The sequence below is a fragment of the Linepithema humile genome, chromosome 7, assembly GCF_040581485.1.
Source record: "Linepithema humile isolate Giens D197 chromosome 7, Lhum_UNIL_v1.0, whole genome shotgun sequence".
NCBI lineage: Eukaryota > Metazoa > Arthropoda > Insecta > Hymenoptera > Formicidae > Linepithema > Linepithema humile.
In genome coordinates, this window is record NC_090134.1 from 9,874,827 (window position 1) to 9,896,561 (window position 21,735).

General features: G+C 36.5%; 3 protein-coding genes across 9 annotated transcripts in view; 2 read left to right on the top strand and 1 right to left on the bottom strand.

Moving 5' to 3' along the window:
- The window catches only part of BicC (protein bicaudal C), a 33,727-nt gene extending 15,791 nt beyond the window's left edge, over window positions 1-17,936 (top strand). For 4 of the 5 annotated variants that reach the window (XM_067359093.1, XM_067359094.1, XM_067359096.1 and 1 more), the window contains 11 exons: window positions 3,656-3,735; window positions 7,335-7,550; window positions 8,063-8,302; window positions 8,592-8,810; window positions 9,127-9,436; window positions 9,684-10,064; window positions 10,585-10,686; window positions 10,762-11,012; window positions 11,279-11,513; window positions 11,672-11,791; window positions 11,976-17,936. In XM_067359093.1, the coding sequence (XP_067215194.1) occupies window positions 3,656-3,735; window positions 7,335-7,550; window positions 8,063-8,302; window positions 8,592-8,810; window positions 9,127-9,436; window positions 9,684-10,064; window positions 10,585-10,686; window positions 10,762-11,012; window positions 11,279-11,513; window positions 11,672-11,791; window positions 11,976-12,094 (2,273 nt within the window). In that variant the 3' untranslated portion in view covers window positions 12,095-17,936. The remainder of the gene's footprint in view (window positions 1-3,655; window positions 3,736-7,334; window positions 7,551-8,062; window positions 8,303-8,591; window positions 8,811-9,126; window positions 9,437-9,683; window positions 10,065-10,584; window positions 10,687-10,761; window positions 11,013-11,278; window positions 11,514-11,671; window positions 11,792-11,975) is intronic. The other variant, XM_067359095.1, reaches the window with a different exon arrangement.
- An 18-nt stretch (window positions 17,937-17,954) lies between these two features.
- Pex2 (peroxin 2) lies at window positions 17,955-20,435 on the bottom strand. Its single transcript, XM_012363555.2, has 2 exons — window positions 19,629-20,435; window positions 17,955-19,237 (listed from the first exon to the last, which is right to left on the bottom strand). The coding sequence occupies exon 2, from the start codon at window positions 19,219-19,221 to the stop codon at window positions 18,313-18,315; it is 909 nt and encodes a 302-aa protein (XP_012218978.1). The 5' UTR covers window positions 19,222-19,237; window positions 19,629-20,435; the 3' UTR covers window positions 17,955-18,312.
- Window positions 20,427-21,735, top strand: part of bsk (mitogen-activated protein kinase dJNK) — a 140,736-nt gene continuing 139,427 nt past the window's right edge. For 2 of the 3 annotated variants that reach the window (XM_067359119.1, XM_067359123.1), the window contains exon 1: window positions 20,427-20,522. The gene's annotated coding sequence lies outside the window, so the exon portion shown is untranslated. The remainder of the gene's footprint in view (window positions 20,523-21,735) is intronic. The other variant, XM_067359125.1, reaches the window with a different exon arrangement.

Sequence of the window (21,735 nt, forward strand, 5' to 3'; positions counted from 1 at the left end):
ATGTGAATCGATCCGGCATTTTGCTTGCTCGGCGTAGCTCGGCGTGGAAATTTTTCGGTGATTCATCCCTTCCTCGTGACCTAAACAGCTGTTGCATCCTTCTTTCTCTATCTCTTTTTCCCCTCTCTTTCGCGCTTTCTTTTTCTTTCCATTGTGAATCCGATCATGCGTGGCAACCTATGTAATCTGGTATAAATAAACTCGCGTATCTTGCTGCTCGAGACTTCAGATTATCATTAGAAGCGTCCCACACGTACGCATCTGCGTTGCAGATGTATGTTATGAATTATTGCGAGCCATTCACAAGTTTCATTACGATCATTCTACTAATTCCTTAGATGTAATTGTGGAAACGATGACCACTATTCGGAATCCGTTAAACTTCACGGGGAGAATTTACTCGTGGAATGCTATTACCCAAGGAATGTATTTGATGCATCTTGTGTATCTCCATCTTTGCAGAGAAACTTCATTTTATATAAAGTATTCAGAAATTATCGCTTTCGTTTATATCATAATACATATTTCTTTTTTAAATTTCGAAAATTTATTATAATAAAATTTTAACGAATAACCTAATTAAAACAACAATAGCTAGGCTTTAAAAAAAAGTTTGATAAAATGTTTATAAAAATTCCAAAAATTGACCAAACATTCTTTAACCGTAAGAAACTTTTCTGCGACATTCCGCGATGTTACGAGTAACATTATTCATAGGCGCGAAAATAAAATTTACATTCCGCGGCAGCGACTAGGTCAAATTGAGTCAGATCATGCACTCTTTACGGTTAATAGATATAATATTATCGAGTTATCTCTTCCGTATCGCGATAGGATATCTCCTCGCGATGTGATCCGTTCTCGCAAATTTTACGCAGCAAGCGAGATTCCAGTCTAGTCAAACCAGCCGTATAATTGTCTGCAATCGAATTAAGTGTCAATCAGTATCATGTAGCCGCCCTAATTCCCCGCGCGAAGACATCGATGTGCTTCGAGTCACGTAAGCCACGCTGGTTTCAAGTTTAAACTCGAGCTAAAGCTCTATGTATATACCTTTTTTGTGGACGTCTGCGATATGTATAATTCATGAGATGAAAAGATATATTTCATAAGCAGAAATGAACGAAAAAGAAAAGAGCAAAAATAGAAACGACAAATTTAAATGAGAAAATTATAAAAATGTAATATAGAAATTAAATTTTAAAAATTAAGTACTAATTTAATTAAATTATTTAGCACTTAGAAGCATTAAATTTTTTATTTTCGTGAATTCTGCAAATCTAAAATAAAGTATGAGAAAGATGGAAAGATAAGGAGCTTAGGTTTTTTTTTTAAATTGAAGCTATAATTACTTCGAATTAAATAACTAGTTTTCTGTTTGCACGCCATGTCTCGCAGTCGTACATTTCACAGGTATTAATTGATGCGTATTTTTGCAGACCAAATAAGAAAACTCGAAAACCAGATATTGCGTGATTTCATGTTAGTGCAGTTTCACACAATTATACGATTGGTTTAATTTCCGATCGAGACCGAGCAAAATTAATAGGATTATCGTAAGGTTGCTGGACGGGGGATGCTTTATACCGCTTAATTAAATTCGCTTTAAGCTTATAGTGCACAGATTCTTCTCGGAAGCCTGTTTAAAAGGTAACCGATAACCGTGCACACCAAATCGATAACACAGACGCACACGATTCTAAAATTTGAAAATTATCTGATGATTTGTGAAACACAAATTCAGTCTTTGTCAGAAATTATCAACATTCATTATCTTTGTCATTAAAGTTCGTTTTTATAAATCGTTAATTCTACGTCATTGTATTTTCAAATGTGTGCACCCGTGTGTGTGCGCGCGCGTGTGTGTGAGGTTATTATAATTTTTTTTCTTATGTGCTTCGTTGTTATCACAGTTTTCACTCATATATTTCATCGTTATCGTTGTTTTTCTCGCATGTGCTGGCCGTGAATTTATCGCAAAGCAGAACGGTGCGTGCGCACATTTTATTAAGAAACACTCTATGTAATTTGGATTATCAGAGACGAGCCTCTCCGACACCTGCTTCCCGCTTTTATTACCACTCTTGTTACGACCGACACTTTTTATCGCTTTGTGCAAACAGGACTCGTGTACTTTCTATGCTCGACGCGACTAAAGAGGTCAGGTCAGGCCTCAGTCTTGCACCGAAGAATCCGCTACTGTCACGTCGATTCTAAAAATAATTCAAGTTGAGAAGTGCCGTTGAGGAGTGATAAATGATTGCATTACAGCAACGCTCGAGATCCATCTAAGAATTTAGCATCGACATGTAATCGATCAGACTTTAGCTTTTGAAAGCGCAATATTAGATATCGCGTTGTTTTCTACCTTATCTCTCTTACATAATTATTCAGAAGAGATAAAAACAAACTTTATGACATAAAGATATTAATAAGACGATATTGCGTTGTTTTGAGATTGCGAGGCTCCTAAGATATATCTTTCTTTCACGTAGAGATTTTCTATTGGGAAATCGAACAAAATTGAAAATTCAACAGAATTACAAAAGTTATCTTTAGCCAGAGATATTACAAAAACAACGTTTTGATAATTAAATCCCAATTTGTTGAAATACCATTCCATTTAAAATACGTTTATTATTTAATGTGATAGCAACTGCATAATTAAATCACTAGTAAAATTTCTATGAAGAAAAAGTCAACTCCAAGTAAACGAAAATTATGTTCGAACAACATCCACATTTTAGTCGCTCAATGTCAAGCATACTTGCCGCATCATCATTTCCTCCATTTCATTAAAATATAAATAGATAAAATATAATATTAAATTGTCACACATGTATATATTATATCCATGTGTGACAAGAATCGAATAATAAGCGGAATGTGTACGTGTGATCATTATGCAGCGTCACTCGACTTTGGAACACGTTGTACAGTCGAAGGCCTTAGCAGCACTCAGGAAGAAGCGCGTACTATGCGAATACTAAGAATGTTTTCAAAGTAGCTATCGATTGCCAGCATCGAGTTTTATAGTCACTAGTGTTCCGCGACGTTTTCTTAGCCTTCGAAGAACTTGGGCATTAAAATTTTCTACATTTTTCGGAATTCAAATCAATAAATACTTTGTCAACATCGGGTCTAACAGTATGTATTCGTCAAGTTTGACCGATGGTATGTATTTAACGACACAAACAATAAATGTCGATGAATACATGCTATCGATCAAAGATATTGTCGTCAAAATCTTTGTTCGCGATTTTAGTATAATCGAATTTTTTCATGTTCTTAAAATTATTTCAGACTAGTAGTTACCTCAAGAAATAAGTAAAGAAATGTGTGACAACATAAAAATATTAAACAATAAGAAGGCAATAAGATAATTGTTTATCTTTGAAGAATAACACTTTAAAGTATAAAAAGATTTTTTTAAGAAAGAAAATTGCCCGTATTTTGGAATTATAGGAATATTTGTTAACTGAAAAAAAATTGCTTGTAGCCTGTTGTTTGCTTTTACAGTCGCACCGGCGTATAATTAACGAAGGCAATTATAATTGGTTACTCGGTGTAATAAAGATGCGACTCGCCGGCGTCGCTTCTTTCACATTCCCACACAATTGTCATTATAATTCAGTTTTCCATTTTTTTTTCGCAGATCCGCACATAAAGGTTGCAGGACGATTAGATGACGTACGATCGGCAAAGGAGAAGATAATGGAAATTTTGGACACACGAGTGAGTATTCCCTCCCGATTATTAATACGATGAAATTAGCGTCAGAATCTTTGCGCAATTAAAATTACAAAACTTTTAATTGTACGGATTGATTCTCGCGCAACAATTGCAATTTGTGTGTAATTGGTTTTGTGGCCAACAGAAGCGATATTTCTAAATAATGCGACGTAAGCAAATACGCTGCTGGCAACCGTTTTGTCAGCAAACAGAAACTTCACCAAAAAAATATGTCATAACGGGAATTTCTCAAATATTGAAACTACAAATATTAGACATTCCTAGAAACGATTTCTCCTCGCTACAGTGCAACGTTATCGTAGCTAATGCAATTCTCGATCGTTTGGTGATACAGGAAATGACGTTGCATGTGAAATCGCGCGCGATCGAGTGCAAAAATGTGCCTATTAGTATTATTATCAATCGCCAAAAAGTGTGGCAGATGGGCGATTATCGAATTCGATTGCGTGACATTGAAAACATAACCATCTGCTGTTTTTTTTTCGAGTGTTGTATCATTTACGGGCGGAAATCAATAAAACTATCACTTTTGCAGATTATTTTTACGATGAATTCTACTTTAGATATACTTTAGAAAGGAAGAACAATTTTAAATACTGTGTGTATAATTTGAAAAACTAACAAAATAAAATAAGTTTTTATAAAAATATCCAGAACTTTTATACTTAATGTAATTTTAATAGATTAAGCTACTTAAGTAATATTATAAAAAAAAATCATATTAGAAAATATGTGTAGTAATAATTCAGAGAAAAATGTGCTTTAATTAATATATCAAATTTCACGAATATAAAAACACATTTATAACTGCTGAAAAAAAGCACAAATAAAGACGATAAAATATAAATAAATTTTTAAAATAAAATCTATCTTTGAGTTTCTTTAACACATAAAATGATAATGTAAATAAATAATAATAATTATTAATGAATTAATTAAGCTCCAAGATTTACTCATCTCATTTTTTAGTACAATTAGCGATGCTATTGATGTTTAACTCGATAGGCTTCCGTCATCATTAGACTTTCAAACCGGCTTCCTCGGTTTCTTCGGCTTACGCGACCGCTTTTTTCTCCGCCTCGTAAAAATTTCTATTTAATTGTGAAACGCGTGTCACAAATAAGGAAGGTCGGGGGAAATAGGCAATAACGAAGGAAGGAGGTGAGAGACGCGGGAAGAACGCATTCTATTTATATATCGCAGTTCGCGGTCGCGAATTCCCCAGGCGAGAAAGCGAATCGTCACGTTTAGGCGAGCAGCCGAATTGACGTGCAGAAAGAGAGAAAGAGAGACTTAAAGGCCATTGCACGCAAAGCGACATGAGAACATAATCGTCTTGATCAATCAGATATTCGTCGTATTAAAGAACTCAGGGAAATGAAATCTGAAGCGGAAAAAATTAAATTTAATTGGGAAAAAATGTAATTTATATCAATTGTATAATTTATATGAACTTATATACTTGGATTAAATCCAATTGAATGAAATATAATTTCTGTAACCTGAAAATGTATTTCCTAAATGTCTTAGAAAAACGATTCAGTTCATTGCTACGTTGAATCTCACGTTTGTACCGTGTCCTCGTGAACATTTCTTCTCTAAAGAAGCCACGATAATGCAACGAATCGTTGTCGGACGGTCCCGTTACCGTTAAATCGCGGAGCGACAGACGAGCCGGATTTGTCGCTTTTTACCGGCCATATCGGGCGTACCGATCGATTCCTGTTACTTTGTCGAATGTGCATTCCGACGTGAGCGCGTTCCAGAGCCGCGAATATGCAGAGACGGAGACGTGAAAGGAACGCGTATACCCTTGCGGAGAAACGAGGACTAACTTTGTGCTCGGTTTTCGGGCACGAGAATCCTCCTCGCTCTCTTCCTCGCGCGTTGCACTTGCAGAGCTATGCACGGACGCTCGAAAATAGACGTCAAGCATACAAAAGCGATGGGATAGCGACACTGTATACATAGCGCTAATTACGGACCGCGAATAACGCGTAAATAGCGCACCGATATTTATAGAGCCCAGACGGGCACGTGCACGGATATTCGATATCTTTTCGAATCGATGCAGGATGTTGATGTCCTAAATTCTGCAGTCGCGGTCGCATCGTCTGCTCGCGATGTCAGACTGAATACTTAAACTGGCAGAATAGAATGATACAAGCGGATTCGTCGTTTCATCGTTCCGCGTGTTATCAAAGCAAATTAATCTATTAAAATATTCAATTAAAATATCTGTTAATTAAAAACAAATATAATATATCTTTAAATTTTCGTGAAACTTGCCGATACATCATATATGTGTGTTTTAATCGGTAGAATTTTGTCGAGTATAAACAGTTGCGAATTTTCGTTGGATTTGTTAATATCTTATCTTATCTTATTTTCCTCTCGCAAAGAGAGCTAACGTAATATCTAAGTGCTACAATATTTTGCACGTTTTAATTATTGAAGTTTTACTATTACTAAGATACTTCGAGACTTTCTCGATGTTATACGATACGGCGGCGGCTCGTTATACGATCAGGAAGGAGCTACTGAAATCGCACAACCGGATCGCGCGACGTTATCGCGTGACTTTATGTAACGCTCGGCCACGCGATATTTAAAATCGCGCGCACACGTCGTTTTGCGGTGAACCGACGAGCGATATGCTCCGAGAATTTCACGCACGCGGAGTCGACGATCTCGGCGGAAATATATCCGCGTGAAATGTAATGCGAATATAAACGGCCGACGATGAGGTACATTCGTACAAAATCTAATGGGAATGTAGACGGCCGGCGGAGAGATGCATTTACGCGAAATGTAATGAGACTGTAAATGGCCGGATGGATAAATATGTAGAAGATGCTATCGAAAGAACACGTACTTTCTCTCGACACCAGATTAGTCAGTGATTCGGGATCAATCTTTTCTTTGCCAAGAACTTTTCGAATACTAACGTTGATAGAGACTTTTCACTTCAAATTGAGAATTATAATACTAGTATTAAATTTTAAATAAATTCCTGCCTTTCGAAAGAAACTATGTCTAGATTTCTTGCGGTGGCAATTTTAGATTATCGTTATCAATAATGTTCTTATTTTGATATTAATTGATATATATATATATAATATTAGATATATCAAATAAAATTTCTCTTGACAGAGTTAATTCTTATTTTTCTCATCAGTGTACTTTGATTCATTCAAAGTATTCGAAAACATTCGACAGGAATTATTCTTGGAATGCAATGTACAACGCATATCTACTTTTCTTGAGAAACAAAGCAAAAAAACATTTGATGATCAATTTGATTAAACTTGATCGATCAAGTACTGATTTTATTACTTCAGAAAAGTAGATATTTGCTAATTAAATAAAGATATATTGTATTCCAAAAATAATTTTTATCGAATGTTTTTAATTAAATGTACTTTAGTCAAAAATGAAAATTAATTTCGTACTACACAAAATTTTACTTGAGATTTGATATTAATTAACGTCGAAATTGATTATCGATTGATGATAGATATAAAATCATAGATATGTTTATTCGAAAACAAAGACGATCAATCTAGCAATTTGATTTTTAGCAAAGTAACAGAGTGACCATGAAGCTGGACGTTAGTTACACCGACCATTCGCATATCATCGGCAAGGGCGGCCTGACGATTAAGCGAGTGATGGAGGAAACTGGCTGCCACATCCATTTTCCAGACAGTAACCGCAGCAATCACCAAGACAAGAGCAATCAGGTCTCCATTGCTGGCGAGATGGAGAGCGTCGAACGCGCCCGCGCCCGTGTGAGGGTAAGCTTTCTTACAAGACGTGTATCTAAGATGCCTCCGAAGACATAAATTCTATCTATACCAATAGCAGTTAAATCATTAAAAGGAAAATCAATATTTTAAGCATCCAATATTTATATTCTAATCAAAATTAAAATTTTAATATACATCGCGTAAATCAAATTGAAATGCGAGGAAAGATCTTATTTCTCAATTAAGTGCACGCTACTTTACTTCAATTAAGAATTTTGATTTTAAGCTACCAAATTTTAATGTTACATAAAATATTATGTGTTATGTAATAAAAATTTCTGATCGAGGGTAAAAAAGGTATGATTTTTAGCAGATCCTATATAAAAGATGGGTTAGAAACGAACAACGAACGAATAGCGAATGTTGACAAATGTTTTGTTTGCATGAAACAAATGTTTTAGTAGCAAAAATTTGCACTCGCTCGATGCATATACCTATCTTAGAAGGAGCGTTCGTGACATAATAAAGCACCGACTCATAATTGCGTCTTCCTATTTTAGAATCTGACGCCTCTGATCTTTTCGTTCGAACTGCCTATAATGGGCGCGTCGCAAAGCACGCCAGATTGTACTTCGCCGTACGTCGTAAAGATACAGGAGAAGTACAACGTACAAGTGATGTTTCGCACGAGACCGAAGCTACACGCCACCTTGGTGGTCGTCAAGGGATGCGAGTGGGAGGTTTCTCAAGTCAAGGAAGCGACGGTTCTGCTGATCCGTTATATGTGCAAAAACTTAGCTGTGAGTAATAGTAATTATCAAAAATCCGAGCTGTTCTTTTTAAGAATTTGAAAAAAAATAGCTTAAAATTAAATTGAAAAAAGGAAATTAAAATTTCTTTAATTCTCTACTAAATCTTGTAAGCGCATTTGACGTTAGACTATTATTTTGCGCTTAATTTTCTTTAATACTTTCTGATTTAATAAAAATGTCTAGAATTTACGTCATGTTACGTCATCTTTTTTCAATGCTTTTTCGGAAAATCAATTTTTTATCTAAAAGCTAATAGCACGAACATTTGTTTTTCTAGAGTCAAATCCAAGTACAAATGTCGATGGAGATTTCACCTCAACACCATAGCATCGTACTAGGGAAACAGAGTAGCAATCTGAAAATGATTATGACGCGTACTGCCACACAGATTATGTTTCCCGACGCTGGTGATCCGAATATACCCAGCCTCAAAAAAAGCAACGTCACTATTACTGGCGCCATACACAATGTTTACTTGGCACGACAACAATTAGTGGTAAGACAATGCGTATCCGAATCTCTATAATTAATTCCAAGTTTCCTAGCTGTTTTCTTTCCGCGTCTAGAGATGTGTACATACTAAGATGACAAGTTTTCTCCTATTTAAACATTTTCTAAAAAATTTAGAGTCAATCTACTTCAAGATAAAATTTTATATAATATTATTTTTCTAGTTTATAATTTCTATGATATCGTATATTGTAATTTTCAATGCTCGGTGTGTGCGTGTGTATGTGTGTGTGTATTAATCGAAATTTAAAATATTGCAAAATAAAGGAAATAAAAGAATAACTATTATTACGCGTTTGCAGGGCTCATTGCCATTGGTACTCATGTTCGATTTACCGGAGGACTCCATGTCCGCTTCCGTGGATACCGAAAAAATCTCTCAGCTCCAGACGTCCCTGGACGTGTTTATTAATATTCGGCATAAACCGAAACAAAGCACGCTCTCTGTGATTATAAAGGGAATTGAGAGAAACGCTGGTAATATCTACGAGGCACGGAAGCAGCTATTGGGGCTAGATGAGCCTAGGGTTCACGCAGAGATACCGGCCACTTATCACATTCCAAATGCCGGCAGTATCTTTCAAGCTAATTCCAATAATAACAATGACGTCAGTGAGTATTGTTTCTTGAAACTGATTGTAGTATGAAGAAATCTTACGCCACTAGATAAAGAGTTTAAATGCTCTACGTAGGTTCTTTTTCAATTTTTCTACAATTTTCCATAAATTGTTTAGTCACTTTCTTTCAATGAATCTTCTTTAGTTTTCAGTAAATTCGTCTATTTGTAATTCATTGCGTTTTTCTCTAATTTTCATAATTCGATAAAAATAAATATTTTCCTTTTTTTTTTTGTAATTAGGTACCAATAATAATCTGATCAGCAGTATGGCGGATAACTTTTCAAGCATGTTGAACGTAAACACGCAGACTCCACCCTACTGCGTGTCGCCGCTTCCGCACTCACCGAATTCCATGGGACTATCATCGCCGTGGAGCCACCTCACTCATTATATTCCGTCCATGTGCGCGTACCCTTACCCTCACCTGAACCACCTGCTGACGACGCAGCACATGCTGCACAACAACGTGATGGGATCCTCTCACGGCCCCCATGGATTATCAAACCATGTGATGCCACCTGGTCTTGGACCGTTTCACTCTAACGGTGTGTCGACCAGCTTTTCTGGTATTCATGGTTTGAGCGCCAACTCGTTGACGGACAGCAAAGAGGGTAGCAGTGGTAGGTGATCTTCCATCGGTTTATCATATATTCACAAATTTCAATTTTTCTTACGAATTTAACTCTTTCACCATCACGTGTGTAAATGTTTACATTTTTTTTAACAAATCTTTTGTGACGATATGATTGACTTGCGTAATTTAAAATGAAGAGTGGAAATCACACACGACAATTACGTCAATAGTTTTTTTCGAAAGACAGTGATACAAAAGTTCAAATACTTTTCCAAGTAAAAAAAAAAACAAAAAGTGCATGTGTAGTATTATTGGATCTAAAATTGTAATACAAAAATGTTTCTTCAATACTTACTCGAATTTGAAATTGTATTCTATACGAAACTGAATTAGAAGACACAAAAGTAAAAGTATAATTTCAAGTAAAAATGATTATATGGTATTGCCGTGACGGTCAAAGTATTAGTATTCATTCTGATATAGTTTAATTTCCGCTTAAATTTCCACAAATATTTATACATCCAAGTTGAATCAATTTCTAACAGAATTTATGAATTTCTTTACAGCTTATTCTTCGCTAAGCAGCGTTTCCAGCTCTCTATCTAGTCCTGCCATCAGTCCTCGTAACATTTCACCAGTCAATCCTACAGATACTAGCTCTAACTTAAGTAAGTCGAATGTTTTAAATCAACAATCTATTAACAAATTGCGGAAATCATAATAAACGCTTATTATTCTTCTAGCGGATTTATCCAGCATGTTGTCTGATTTACCAGTCACCGATCGACGTGCACCTGGTTGCGAGAAGAAATCACTAGAGATGGCTGCGCAGCAGAATCTCACGCCCTTCGACTACGAGCAGAAGAAGCTACTAGCCACGAAGGCGATGCAGAATAAGCCGAGCGGCAGCGATTTCCGCGTGCCGACATCTGCTTGGTCTGGTTATGGGCTTAGCCAGAGCATTCCACCCATAACTTCGAGCGAATTAAACAAGGTGGTTACACAGAATTTCTCGATACATAAAAAAATTATTAGATTTATCAGAATCTATGTGACATTTCTAGCGATATCAAAAAATAATATTCACGATCTAAGAAGAACACGTAATATTTAAAATACTCTTTAAATCGATTGAGTTATTTCCCTGAAGATAGCCAGACAAGAATCTTTCGGCAAAAAAAGTCGATTTCTAAAATATGTTTAACAAAACGGCTGTGATTGAGGGCACTGAGATAAGAATTTTTTTTTAATCGGATGCAGGAGCTGACGTCACATCCCTCAGATTTGTGGAAAGAACCGACCACGCCAGTCGGTTTCAGTACCGAGATGGACTTCAGTAGTATTATCTCGAGCAAGGACCGCGTTGGACAGATCGGGATGGCTTCGAATTACATGGATCATACGCCGACTTCCCATTTGAATAAGATCACGTCGTCCCATCGTTACAACGATCTGGCCAGCATGCTAACCAGCATCGGCTTGGACAAGTATATACGTGAGTTGAAATTTTCGTAACAATCGCGCATTGTCTATCTGACGCCATTGCTTTGCTTTTACTGTGTTTTTTTTCTTCTTCTTTACTCCCTTTTTTTATTTGTTCTTCACTACTTCGGCTTGAGAGACAATATCGCTTCTTTGCTTTTCGCTCGCCAGGCTTGTTTACGTCTCACGAAGTGGACATGGCCACGTTTCCTTCTCTGACCGAGAAAGATCTCTGCGAAATCGGAATTACTGCTTGGGGCGCAAGGCGCAAGATAATGCTATTAATATCCGGTACGTGGACTCTACATGTTAAGTGAAATATTTTCTTTGCTTTACTTCCTTTCCGCTCTTCCGCTCTAGGCGTTTGGACAATTGGAAATGTATTGAGAACGAACGAGCAAAATTATTTTTATAACCGAAATCTAGTTGTATTCCTTTTCCTGATACTAATTTTTCATTTCTCTCTCTCTTTCAGAAATGAACAAACGAACTAGTCCATTTTCCGGAAGCGCGGCGCCCGGCGCCGAACGGAAGTCATCCTTGCCGTCGGCGTCGTCGTCGTCGCTTGGATGCAACTTGGACACCAAATGGTAAGAGAAGAACGATCGCGTGCATGTTTATTTTCGTTCCGAAGGCGACAGCGTACCAGCGTTCTCGGCGCGGATCCGAGGTGTCGTGTATCAGCCACAATTACGAAGAGTAATACGTACTTAATAATGCCGATTGTGCGTGCAACTGCGGAAATTATTGGCCGTTATGTATGGTGTTTGGGTGGAATGAACGATTCGCGAAATTTGCTAAAACGAAGGAGACTACTTCGTTATCCATCGCGTGTGTACTAACGCGAGATGGACAGCCAAGCAGTTTCCAGGTTGATGATTTGAAATTCGGATATATATATATATCGAGAGAAGAATCAACGGAGAAAGTTATTTTTGTGGCCGGGAATTGGCTGTATCTTTTTTTTTCTTCAATTTTTTTTTCGCTATTCTCGGCGCTCGCCCGGAAGGTGCCTTAGGATTTAGGATTAATCGTTATTATTTCTCTGCTGGTTGTACACTTGTTTTTGTTCGTTATTCTGTGTTGTTGCATCCGCGTCGCTATCGTTTCTTCCATTGGATCTTGGATCCTATGAATTTTGTGACCCAATTAACGCTTTCAAACAAACGTGCTAGTTGCTAGTAAAAAAAGCATTGTGTAAAATTACGCTTAAATTGTTTGCGAAACGTCGACGCGCGCGTGCCACTTGTTATATCGTGTGATAATTCGATGACCGGATGATCAGTATGTGTAAGTGAATGCATGGATGTGTGTACGTATGTGTGTCTGTGCGCGCGTGTGTGTATGCATGTGTGTGCATGAAATGTTAGGCAAAAATGTTTCGAGGAAAAATTGAAAAATTTAAGAATTGTCAGTTACTTTAGAAATTTAGAATGAAATGCGATGGGCGAGGGATGTCCCGTGTGTTCAGCGGCCTTTCGTCCTAGCAAAAATTCACGTATATTTAATTCAGACTAAGCTCGAATCCAACCGTGAGTCGGCCGTTGTAATTGAAATTCTAAGAAAAAAACGACCAATGCGAATCGGTGATTTGATATGTGTGCAATAACCAAATGCAGTTTGGACGGACAGATTTCGCACGCGATTGCGATTTCGAGTTTTACAAAGTAAGTATAAGTTACCAAATATTTATTAATTATTTCGCGAAAGACGCTGGACGCACGTCAAACAATAGACCGCAAGAACTTTTCGTGTAAAGCATGCGTTGAAAATAGAACGGTGTAAAACGGATTCTATAGCGCAAGTATTTCGTGAGTCACTCTCCACGTATTGCGAGCGATATTTTCCGAACAGCTGATCGAATCGAATAACGATAACGAAGATATAATTCGCGATAAATCGTCGCGTTAATTAGGATCGCCTTTACTATCACATTGAAAAAAGGATCATCAATCCTAAACTTGGCAGAGTCAAGAAAAATTGATCTTAAAACTATATTATAAAAATGCGAAAAATATAAAAACTGAATAATTATATAACCATTATCTGATATATAAGGATTAAAACACAAAAACTAGAAGAACATAAAATTTACAAATTTATGCGATATGCAGAAATGCAAAATTAATCTTTGCATTTCATGAAGCTTGCTTTTTTTAGCAACTAATTAATTTTTCTACGATATTTATGACATAAAAAGATAATTATGATGGTAATTCGGACGAGGTATGCAAGTATGATTTATATAGAATTTAAGAACTTGAAAACGATATCCACAAATTGTGCCAAGTTTAGATTCTTTCGATTATCCTCGCATGCAGAGAGCTTTACTGGCCGCAGTCGATTTCGCAAAACGATCGTTTTATAGACATAAGATATATCTCATTCTCGGTATAATTTATTACAAATTTTAAGCATTATTTGTTATTTTTTTTTTTTTGGAACAAAGGAATGAAAGCGTTAGGTAAATGAGTTCTTGATTCACGCGCACATTATTATTTAAAAATTAATATAACGCGTTATCCACATCGAACCGGTATTTAAAATCGAAAAAAATACTATTGTCACTTATTTTGTAGAGAATGTAAAATCGGTTCTTTCGTGAAATCTTCGAATCGCGCGACCATTGATCCACGATCGCCAATCTCGTGTGAACATATTTATCGTCAGGTAATCCTACGTGAAAGTCGAAATGAGAAAAGCACAATCGCGCGATCGAGCCAATCGAACATGCCTAACGAACGATTTTACTGCGAAGAGTTCTTGACTAAGTCTTTTGCGAAATCTTTTTAAGCGCGTAAATTATTTGTGCGCTCGCGAGCTAGATTGGGACATTAAAAGTAAATTAATGAGAAAAAGAATATTTTCCAAATACGTGATATAATATTGGACTGTTCGGTTCTATTGTCAGTTACTCGTTTTTTTTTCTTTTTTTTTCGTTCAATGGTAATAAAGATGATGGTGTAAGACAGAAAGCTTCCAAAATCCTTCAATCTGATCGTAGAAAAAGAATTGTAAGGAGATGTGAATGAAGATGGTATGCTGCATTCTCAGAAATTGAATAAATTAATTTTGCATGGATAAAATGGTACAGAATATAATAACATATATAAAAATTAAAAAATTCTAAATTTCAAATTTTAAACTGTCATATCTCTGCTATACATAGTTATTCATACTATAACTTTAGGACTAATATAATTAATAACTGTATTTGCTATATCAATGACGCGGCATAACTTTTAATAAATTTAATTCTATTAGATCTCACTGCTAACTTAATTCAATTTTAAATTGCAGAACAAAAATACATAGAAAGAGTCATCTATAATAATGTTCTTTCAATTTTTATCTCATCTCAATGCTACATATCACCTTCATTTAATTGCATCTGCATTTGCCGTCTTAGGTGCGTTTTCGCAAGAGGCAAGAGGATATTTTTGTGTGGTAGCGATTTGTTGTAATACCGATCGTTGTATTTCTAAAAGGGGAATCCTTAACGGTAAAAGGATATCTCGTCGAGTACTGAGAAAGATGACACTCTGTAACTGAAAAATACGCGAGCGAACAAGAATCTTGTGTAATATATCCACTATCGCTGCGGATAAAAATGTATATGCATAGGCATAATCGTGAAGCAACGAAGCAGCGCAAGCATTCTCGAGTTTGAAAAACACTCGTTTAAAAATCGCCGGTACTCCGTCTCAAACAGGGCATTTCAAATTCCAAGAGCTTGAGAAAAGCAATCTCAATGTTAAACATTAAATTGTAGATTTATTTTAAACATAATATTGCAGAGGCAGAAAATATAAGACATTTTTTAATATCGAGAAAATTATATTTTTGTAAAATATATTTTGAAAATAATAATTTATAATTAGAACCATTATTAATTTATAATAAAATAATAATTATAAATTATTTTCTCTTAATTATATCTTTCTAAATTTTAGTCTTTTTTCCTGATATTTGTCTGCCTTTGCAATTTCCAAAAATATCGCGATCTCGGAATTCGATGTGAAATACCCTGCGCATGGCGAGAACATCCCTTTGCCTGCAAGCAATCGACGATTTCTTTGCATAGAATGTATCTTAGTCTTGAAAGAAAGCTGTCAATGTTCCTACGTAAATACGTACTGATCACAAGCAAGATTTAGCGTATATGAATAATATATAAATATATAAATAGCCGCGAAAATTAGTGTTAAAATAAGGAGAGAACGCGTATGCGAGATAAAGAACGACAAATAGAAGCTTCTAGCGCTCCGGCGCGTCTTAATTAACGAGAATCGATTGGAAAGAGAGAAGACACGCCCAACGTCTTCAAACTGTAAAATCACAGTTTTTTCACTGTTATTTTTCTAGTCTGCACACTTAAAACTTTCTGAACACATAACATGACAAACTTCTCTTTCTCTCTCTCTCTCTCTCTCTGTCTCAAAAAAAGATAAAATTAATATATTAAAATCATAATATTAATGCGTATGATTTTACGATCTACACAATGCGTTGAATTCTCTTTCAAATTGTACGTATCAAATGTATAGTATCGTGAGTATATTTTTTCACTATCTTTGCATCGAAAATGGGGCGGAAAAAATATTGCAAATTAATATTGTCTCATTATATTAAACGATGGACTCACTCTTTTCTACCAAACTCATCAAGCTTTGCACACCAGTTTATACAAATTGTTCAGAATAGATTAAGCTCATAATTTGCAAAATTCTCTTCAGATATGATTTAATATTTGAAAAGAACAAAATATGGACATAATCTATTTTAGTTCTCAATGTCTCTAATAATTTTCATTTTTCTAGTTTCAAAATTTCTATGAAAAATATATCAAAATATATGCAATCTCATAAAATAACAATAGTATTGCTAAAAATTTTAGAACATTTCAAGTCTACAAAGTTATTCGTTGCGCCATAATTTCATTTCTTCATTTTAATGGTAGATTTATTATTGTTTATATTATTCAAAAGTATATGCTTCAATTAAAAAATTCCATGAACTAACTTACTTTTTAGAACTCGAGAAGCAATTAAATCTCAAAATTTAGATTAAATTAAATTTAATTCCAATTTGTTTAAAATTATTGGAATTAAATCATTTAATCCATAATTTATTGGAGATATAATATGTAATTTAAGTTTCAATTAATTATAATTTCAATTGTAGTATTTTTAAGATTAATTTTCTCAAATCTTTAGAAAGAGGAGCTAAATCGTTACATTAAATCCTTTAAATATACTCATGGTATACTTATTTTATCAATATGTTTGAATGAGAAGATCGGAAAATTGTGAAACACAATCGATTCGAGAAATATATGAATGCTTCTTTTTCAAGACGCAGCATTGTCTTAATTCAATAGTTATGATGCGCTGTGCGCTATTTCTACATATCGAATGCCTCGCACTATCATGTTCTCTCTTTTACGAACATCGGAAATTTTGTTGTCTTCCGCCTAAGCAGAACCGATGCGAAATCGCAAACTCCTCGATACAGAAAGAATACTTTAAGGGTAATTTAATGTTATCACTAAAGTGTTAATAAAGAACGCAAAAAATATAAAAAAAAAGAGTTTGCCCGAAAAAATATGTACAAATTAATAGCGGTAATCTCTAAATTCAAAACTTTAAATTTGAATTTATTTTAAGGAGAAAGTTAAATAACGAAAAAAACGCGATAAAAAGTAAAAAAAACACAAGAATGCGTAATTTATACATGTGTTTCCTACATCTTATTATTTTTCGGGTGAACTTTTCTATGTTTTTTGTTGCAATGTAAGATTAGTATTAAAGTAAAATAAAGGCGTGCAAATGTAAACGATGATACCTCAAAAAAAATATAGGAATCCTTGGAAAGAAATTTTCTGCAAACTGGTAAAGAGAGCGCGTGCTATACAATTGTAATATAAATCGTACATTCCAAAGAAAAATGATAAGAGTTTAAACTTGAGTGAAATTTGTAACGCAGGAGAGGCGGATGGAAAGTGTTAAATTTATGTGTATATGTTTTGCGTGTTTCTCTGTGCTATAGTGCTTATATATGTTTCGTGCAATAAATCCGGGGACGTACCCGCCCATCGAACGCAGGTGCATCAAGTAAACGATAAATTAGCCGATGAATGTGTCATTGTCGCATGTAAATGATCGATTCGTCAACCTGCGTGGTGGCAGATGAAGCGTTTTATAATATACAGCGCAGCATAATATTTTTATATGATAATCTAATCTAATTTTGATAAGAGCCAAGAGAGTATATATTGATCTATTATATTATTATTATTGTTTGTTTCTGAAAAAAAGGAAAAAAGCTAAAAGAATGTCGAAGTTGCCCTAAATCGGGATTCGTTGTATTGAAATGAAGAATAAAGAAGATTTTGTATATTGCTATTTTTAATAAAAAAGGTAATATTGTGCACGGACACATCTTTATACTGATATTTTCGTCAAATCAATTTAATGTTTTATTTTTCTTTCAGAGAGAAGAGAATTTAACTCTCTGATGATAAAAATGTGTTTATTCGCTGTATTTTGCGAATGTCAATATTATTTTTCATTTTTACTGCGTTCGTCACTTTATAGTTATCGCTGCCAATCTTCTCTTGCAGAATTTAGTTTAATTTCTTTAATCACCATAATAATAATTTTATTTAATTTTATTTAATTTATAAATTGTTTTTAGCAAAATTATAGTTTAAATATTTAGAGTTCAAGCACTATGTCCCATTCACCATCATTATTTCACTCAGTCACGATTCACTTTTGTTATTAATAAAATTAAAATTGTACATACGTTCATTATCCAATGTCCACTCTTTCGAAACTATCGTCCGACTCTTCGTCGTCACTCGGAGATGCACTCGCGACTGTGTATCTCTTCATATCTTCGGCGTGGAGCTCCGCGTGGCAGCTGGGGCACAGGAACATGCTCATCGCGGTAAAATGTGCTTGCAGACAATAGTAGCAGAAAACGTGTTCGCAACTGGCGTGCGACGGCAGTATCGGAGTCTCCTCGCAGTAGGCGCATTTCGTCGCAGCGTTCATTATTGGAAATGACCTCACTACTGCCTCATTTCGCCTCCACAGTCTCATTATCATATGTTTCAGGTAGTGGAAGTTCACCATGGGTATGCCGATGGTAAAAAGCTCCATTAGACCGTGCCACAACAATTCTCTCGTCATGTACGAGTAACCGATAGTTCGGGGTCGATGTGTCGTTACTGACTGAGTGGATAAGCCTAGCAGAAGCTCTATTACGCGCGACTGTATACCTCGATGAAGAAATAGCAGCAGATTGACGAGCTCCAGGAGATTGATCGCATTTGATGCCCAATCGACGAACAATTTTAGTTTCTGGACGACTATCCCGTGATCTGATAAATTTTCTTTGGCCAATTTGTCCTTTAAATATTGAGGTAGAACGTTCAGAATCAAGAAGAGTATAGCTCTCTTCTGATTGATGTTAGCGTAATGCAGATTGAGCAGTCGCTGGCCGAACGTGGAAGATCCTTGTTGCAACGAGAACTTCCAGATGAAACATTTCAGGAGAGCGTCTATTTCTGCTTGCCACTTGTCGATTTTGCCAGGTGCGCCATAATTGGCGATTTCTTTGGTTTGATTCTTCAGCACCTTATAGATCTCCGCATCCAACTGAGCGGCATCGATCTGATTTATTCGGGAGACGTAAAGTGATGGAGTCATTTTCATTTATTCGCAAAGAATTCTGAAAATAAATTTTTTGGTGTAATGATATATAATTTAAAAATCAATTGAAAAGTCACCAAAAATAGCTAAAGAGTTGTATAGTAACCTTGAAATACGCTATACATATGAATAACTCTATTAGAGCTCAAAGTACGTCAGAGAAACTTTATCATTTATAAAATGTGCTGTCTAACATGTGCTTATCATTCAATTACATGTGCAATTATAATTGGATGATAATTACTACGTAAACTGCCTCGATGCCTTTTTCGCTGCGTCATCGAAACTGATGGAATAAGTCAAAAAACCGAAAATACGAATAATCCCTAGAGCGAATTGAATGAAATTAGATGCAGACTAGTGATCGTGCAAAACTGTTACGTGACTTCGTGTCACGCGTTCACACTTACCGTTTGCGTCACCGAGATAAACGCTTCGTAGACAAAAAAGATCGAACGAGTCTTTCGATCGGCGAATCGCATACGAGCGCAAAGAGGTTAGAAAACATTGCACAGCTAAACAAGCACGAAAACTACATCCGTAACGTGTCGTTCACGCTGCCGGAATGACTTTTCGTTACGGCAAGAGTGGCAGAACGTACGCAGGCCGATAGTGGGGTGAGCATTCGACTAATGAAAATGCTCAACGAACGGAGACTCGGGCCGGCTCGGCGCGGTTCGACCGGGACTTCGTCTCAGTTCGGGTTTGTGTCTCGCCGCCGCTGCGCTCGGGGCGCGTCCGCTACTGCGGCTGGCTGTGATCTCTCACTTGACTACGGGCGCTAACGTTTTGAGGTTAAGCGGCACACAACACTGCTGTGACTAGTAGCGAGCGGTTCGAAGCACGGCGGGTGCCGTCGTAGTCATCGCGATCGCGTCGTGATGTTCGTATCGCGTTGTCGCGCGTAAGTCAGCGGACTCCATGTTGCCGCCGGTGGTATGACGTCATCGAGTGTCGGTGGTGCCGCGCGAGTATACCCGTCGTCTCTCTCTCCTATCATTGTCGTACGCAGTCTGCAGCCCCGCCGGACATCATGCTGCACTCGTGATAAAGTTTGATGTTCTTCTCCTTCTCTCTCTTTTTCTCTCGCTTCGCGTTCGCCGTTCACTCGCGAAATCCGGAGTGTGCAGTCGCCGCCGAATCGCATCGGTGGCTGCCACGGTGTGTGACCTCGCCGCTTCTCCCGCACATCCTCCCTCTCTCCGTGTAATCACCGTCTCTGCTCCGCTATTGCCGAACGGACAAGACACCCGCGCCGAGCCGCACCAGTTACGCGCACGAGTCCGCACCAGCTCCGAAATCAGGTGAGTGCCAGAAATTACATAATGTCTTATAGTCGTGCGGCGAACAGTGGCCTGCGCCCCCTTCGCGCGCCGTAAAATCGATCTGCCATCGAATGACAGGTTAACTTGCAATTCGGCCAGGCGACAGCACCGCGAGGGAGCGTCGTCTCTCTCTCGTCGCCGGCTCGTCGTTTCTGTTTTCGCCTGCGCGATTTTTACACACTCCCGGTATTTCTACTCGCGCGATATCGTACCATGCGTATTTTTTATCGCGTACATTCTCGCAAAGGCTCTCTTTCTCTCTCTTTTTTTCTCAAAGGAAATAGATATTTTCGAGAACATTCTACTTCGAAGAAACTTTGCTGCATGGAGCAAGTGACTCCGGCAAATAACGATTAAACTCTCGAAGTAGACAGTTCTCGAGGAGTTTTTGATTTACGCGGGGTTGCACAGGGATCATAGGGTTAAAGGGAAGCCCAATAACGTGCCTGAAGGTGCATGCAAGCTTGTCGTCGTAATATATGCCACAGTACACGTTCCCGTCCGGCCACTTGTTCGTCATCGCCGACGGTTTCTCGAATATCGAATGTCATTCGCAATCATTACGTTAAAATACGAGGTGGGGAATCATTATCATTAATATTATTATTACTATTACTATTATCAGTATCATCATCGCGTTATTATTGTCGTGATTATTATCACAATATATGATAATACTGTTTATTTGTTTCACTGATATTATATAATTTCAAAATATTATATTTATCACAATTACTTTCTCTAATTAAAATATTGTGTCTATTTTTTTACTTACAATCATATTGAAGTGACAGAAGCTTTGTGATTATTCTGAAAGAAATATGAATCAGATTGAAAAGTCAAACGCGGATTAAGGTTTTATACGCAGCCAAATTCAGACAGTTAAAACAGAAGCGGCAATGTAATCATATTTAAAGTGCGAGCACATTGCCGCGGAATGTATATTGGAGTGCATTGCACGTTATCTTTCTCGCACATGTTTTGTCCACTTCATGTAGAATTTATGAAATATTTCAATTAAATCAATCCTATAAAATATTACATTTAACGAGATCTAGAATGTTATATTAATAAATTTCCATTAATGCTGTATATAAACTGTGATTCTTCAAAGACAAAAAATTGACAGAAAAAGCAATAAGAACGAGTAGTGCGGTTGTCAGAGCGTAAAAATTATTAGCTATTATCAAAA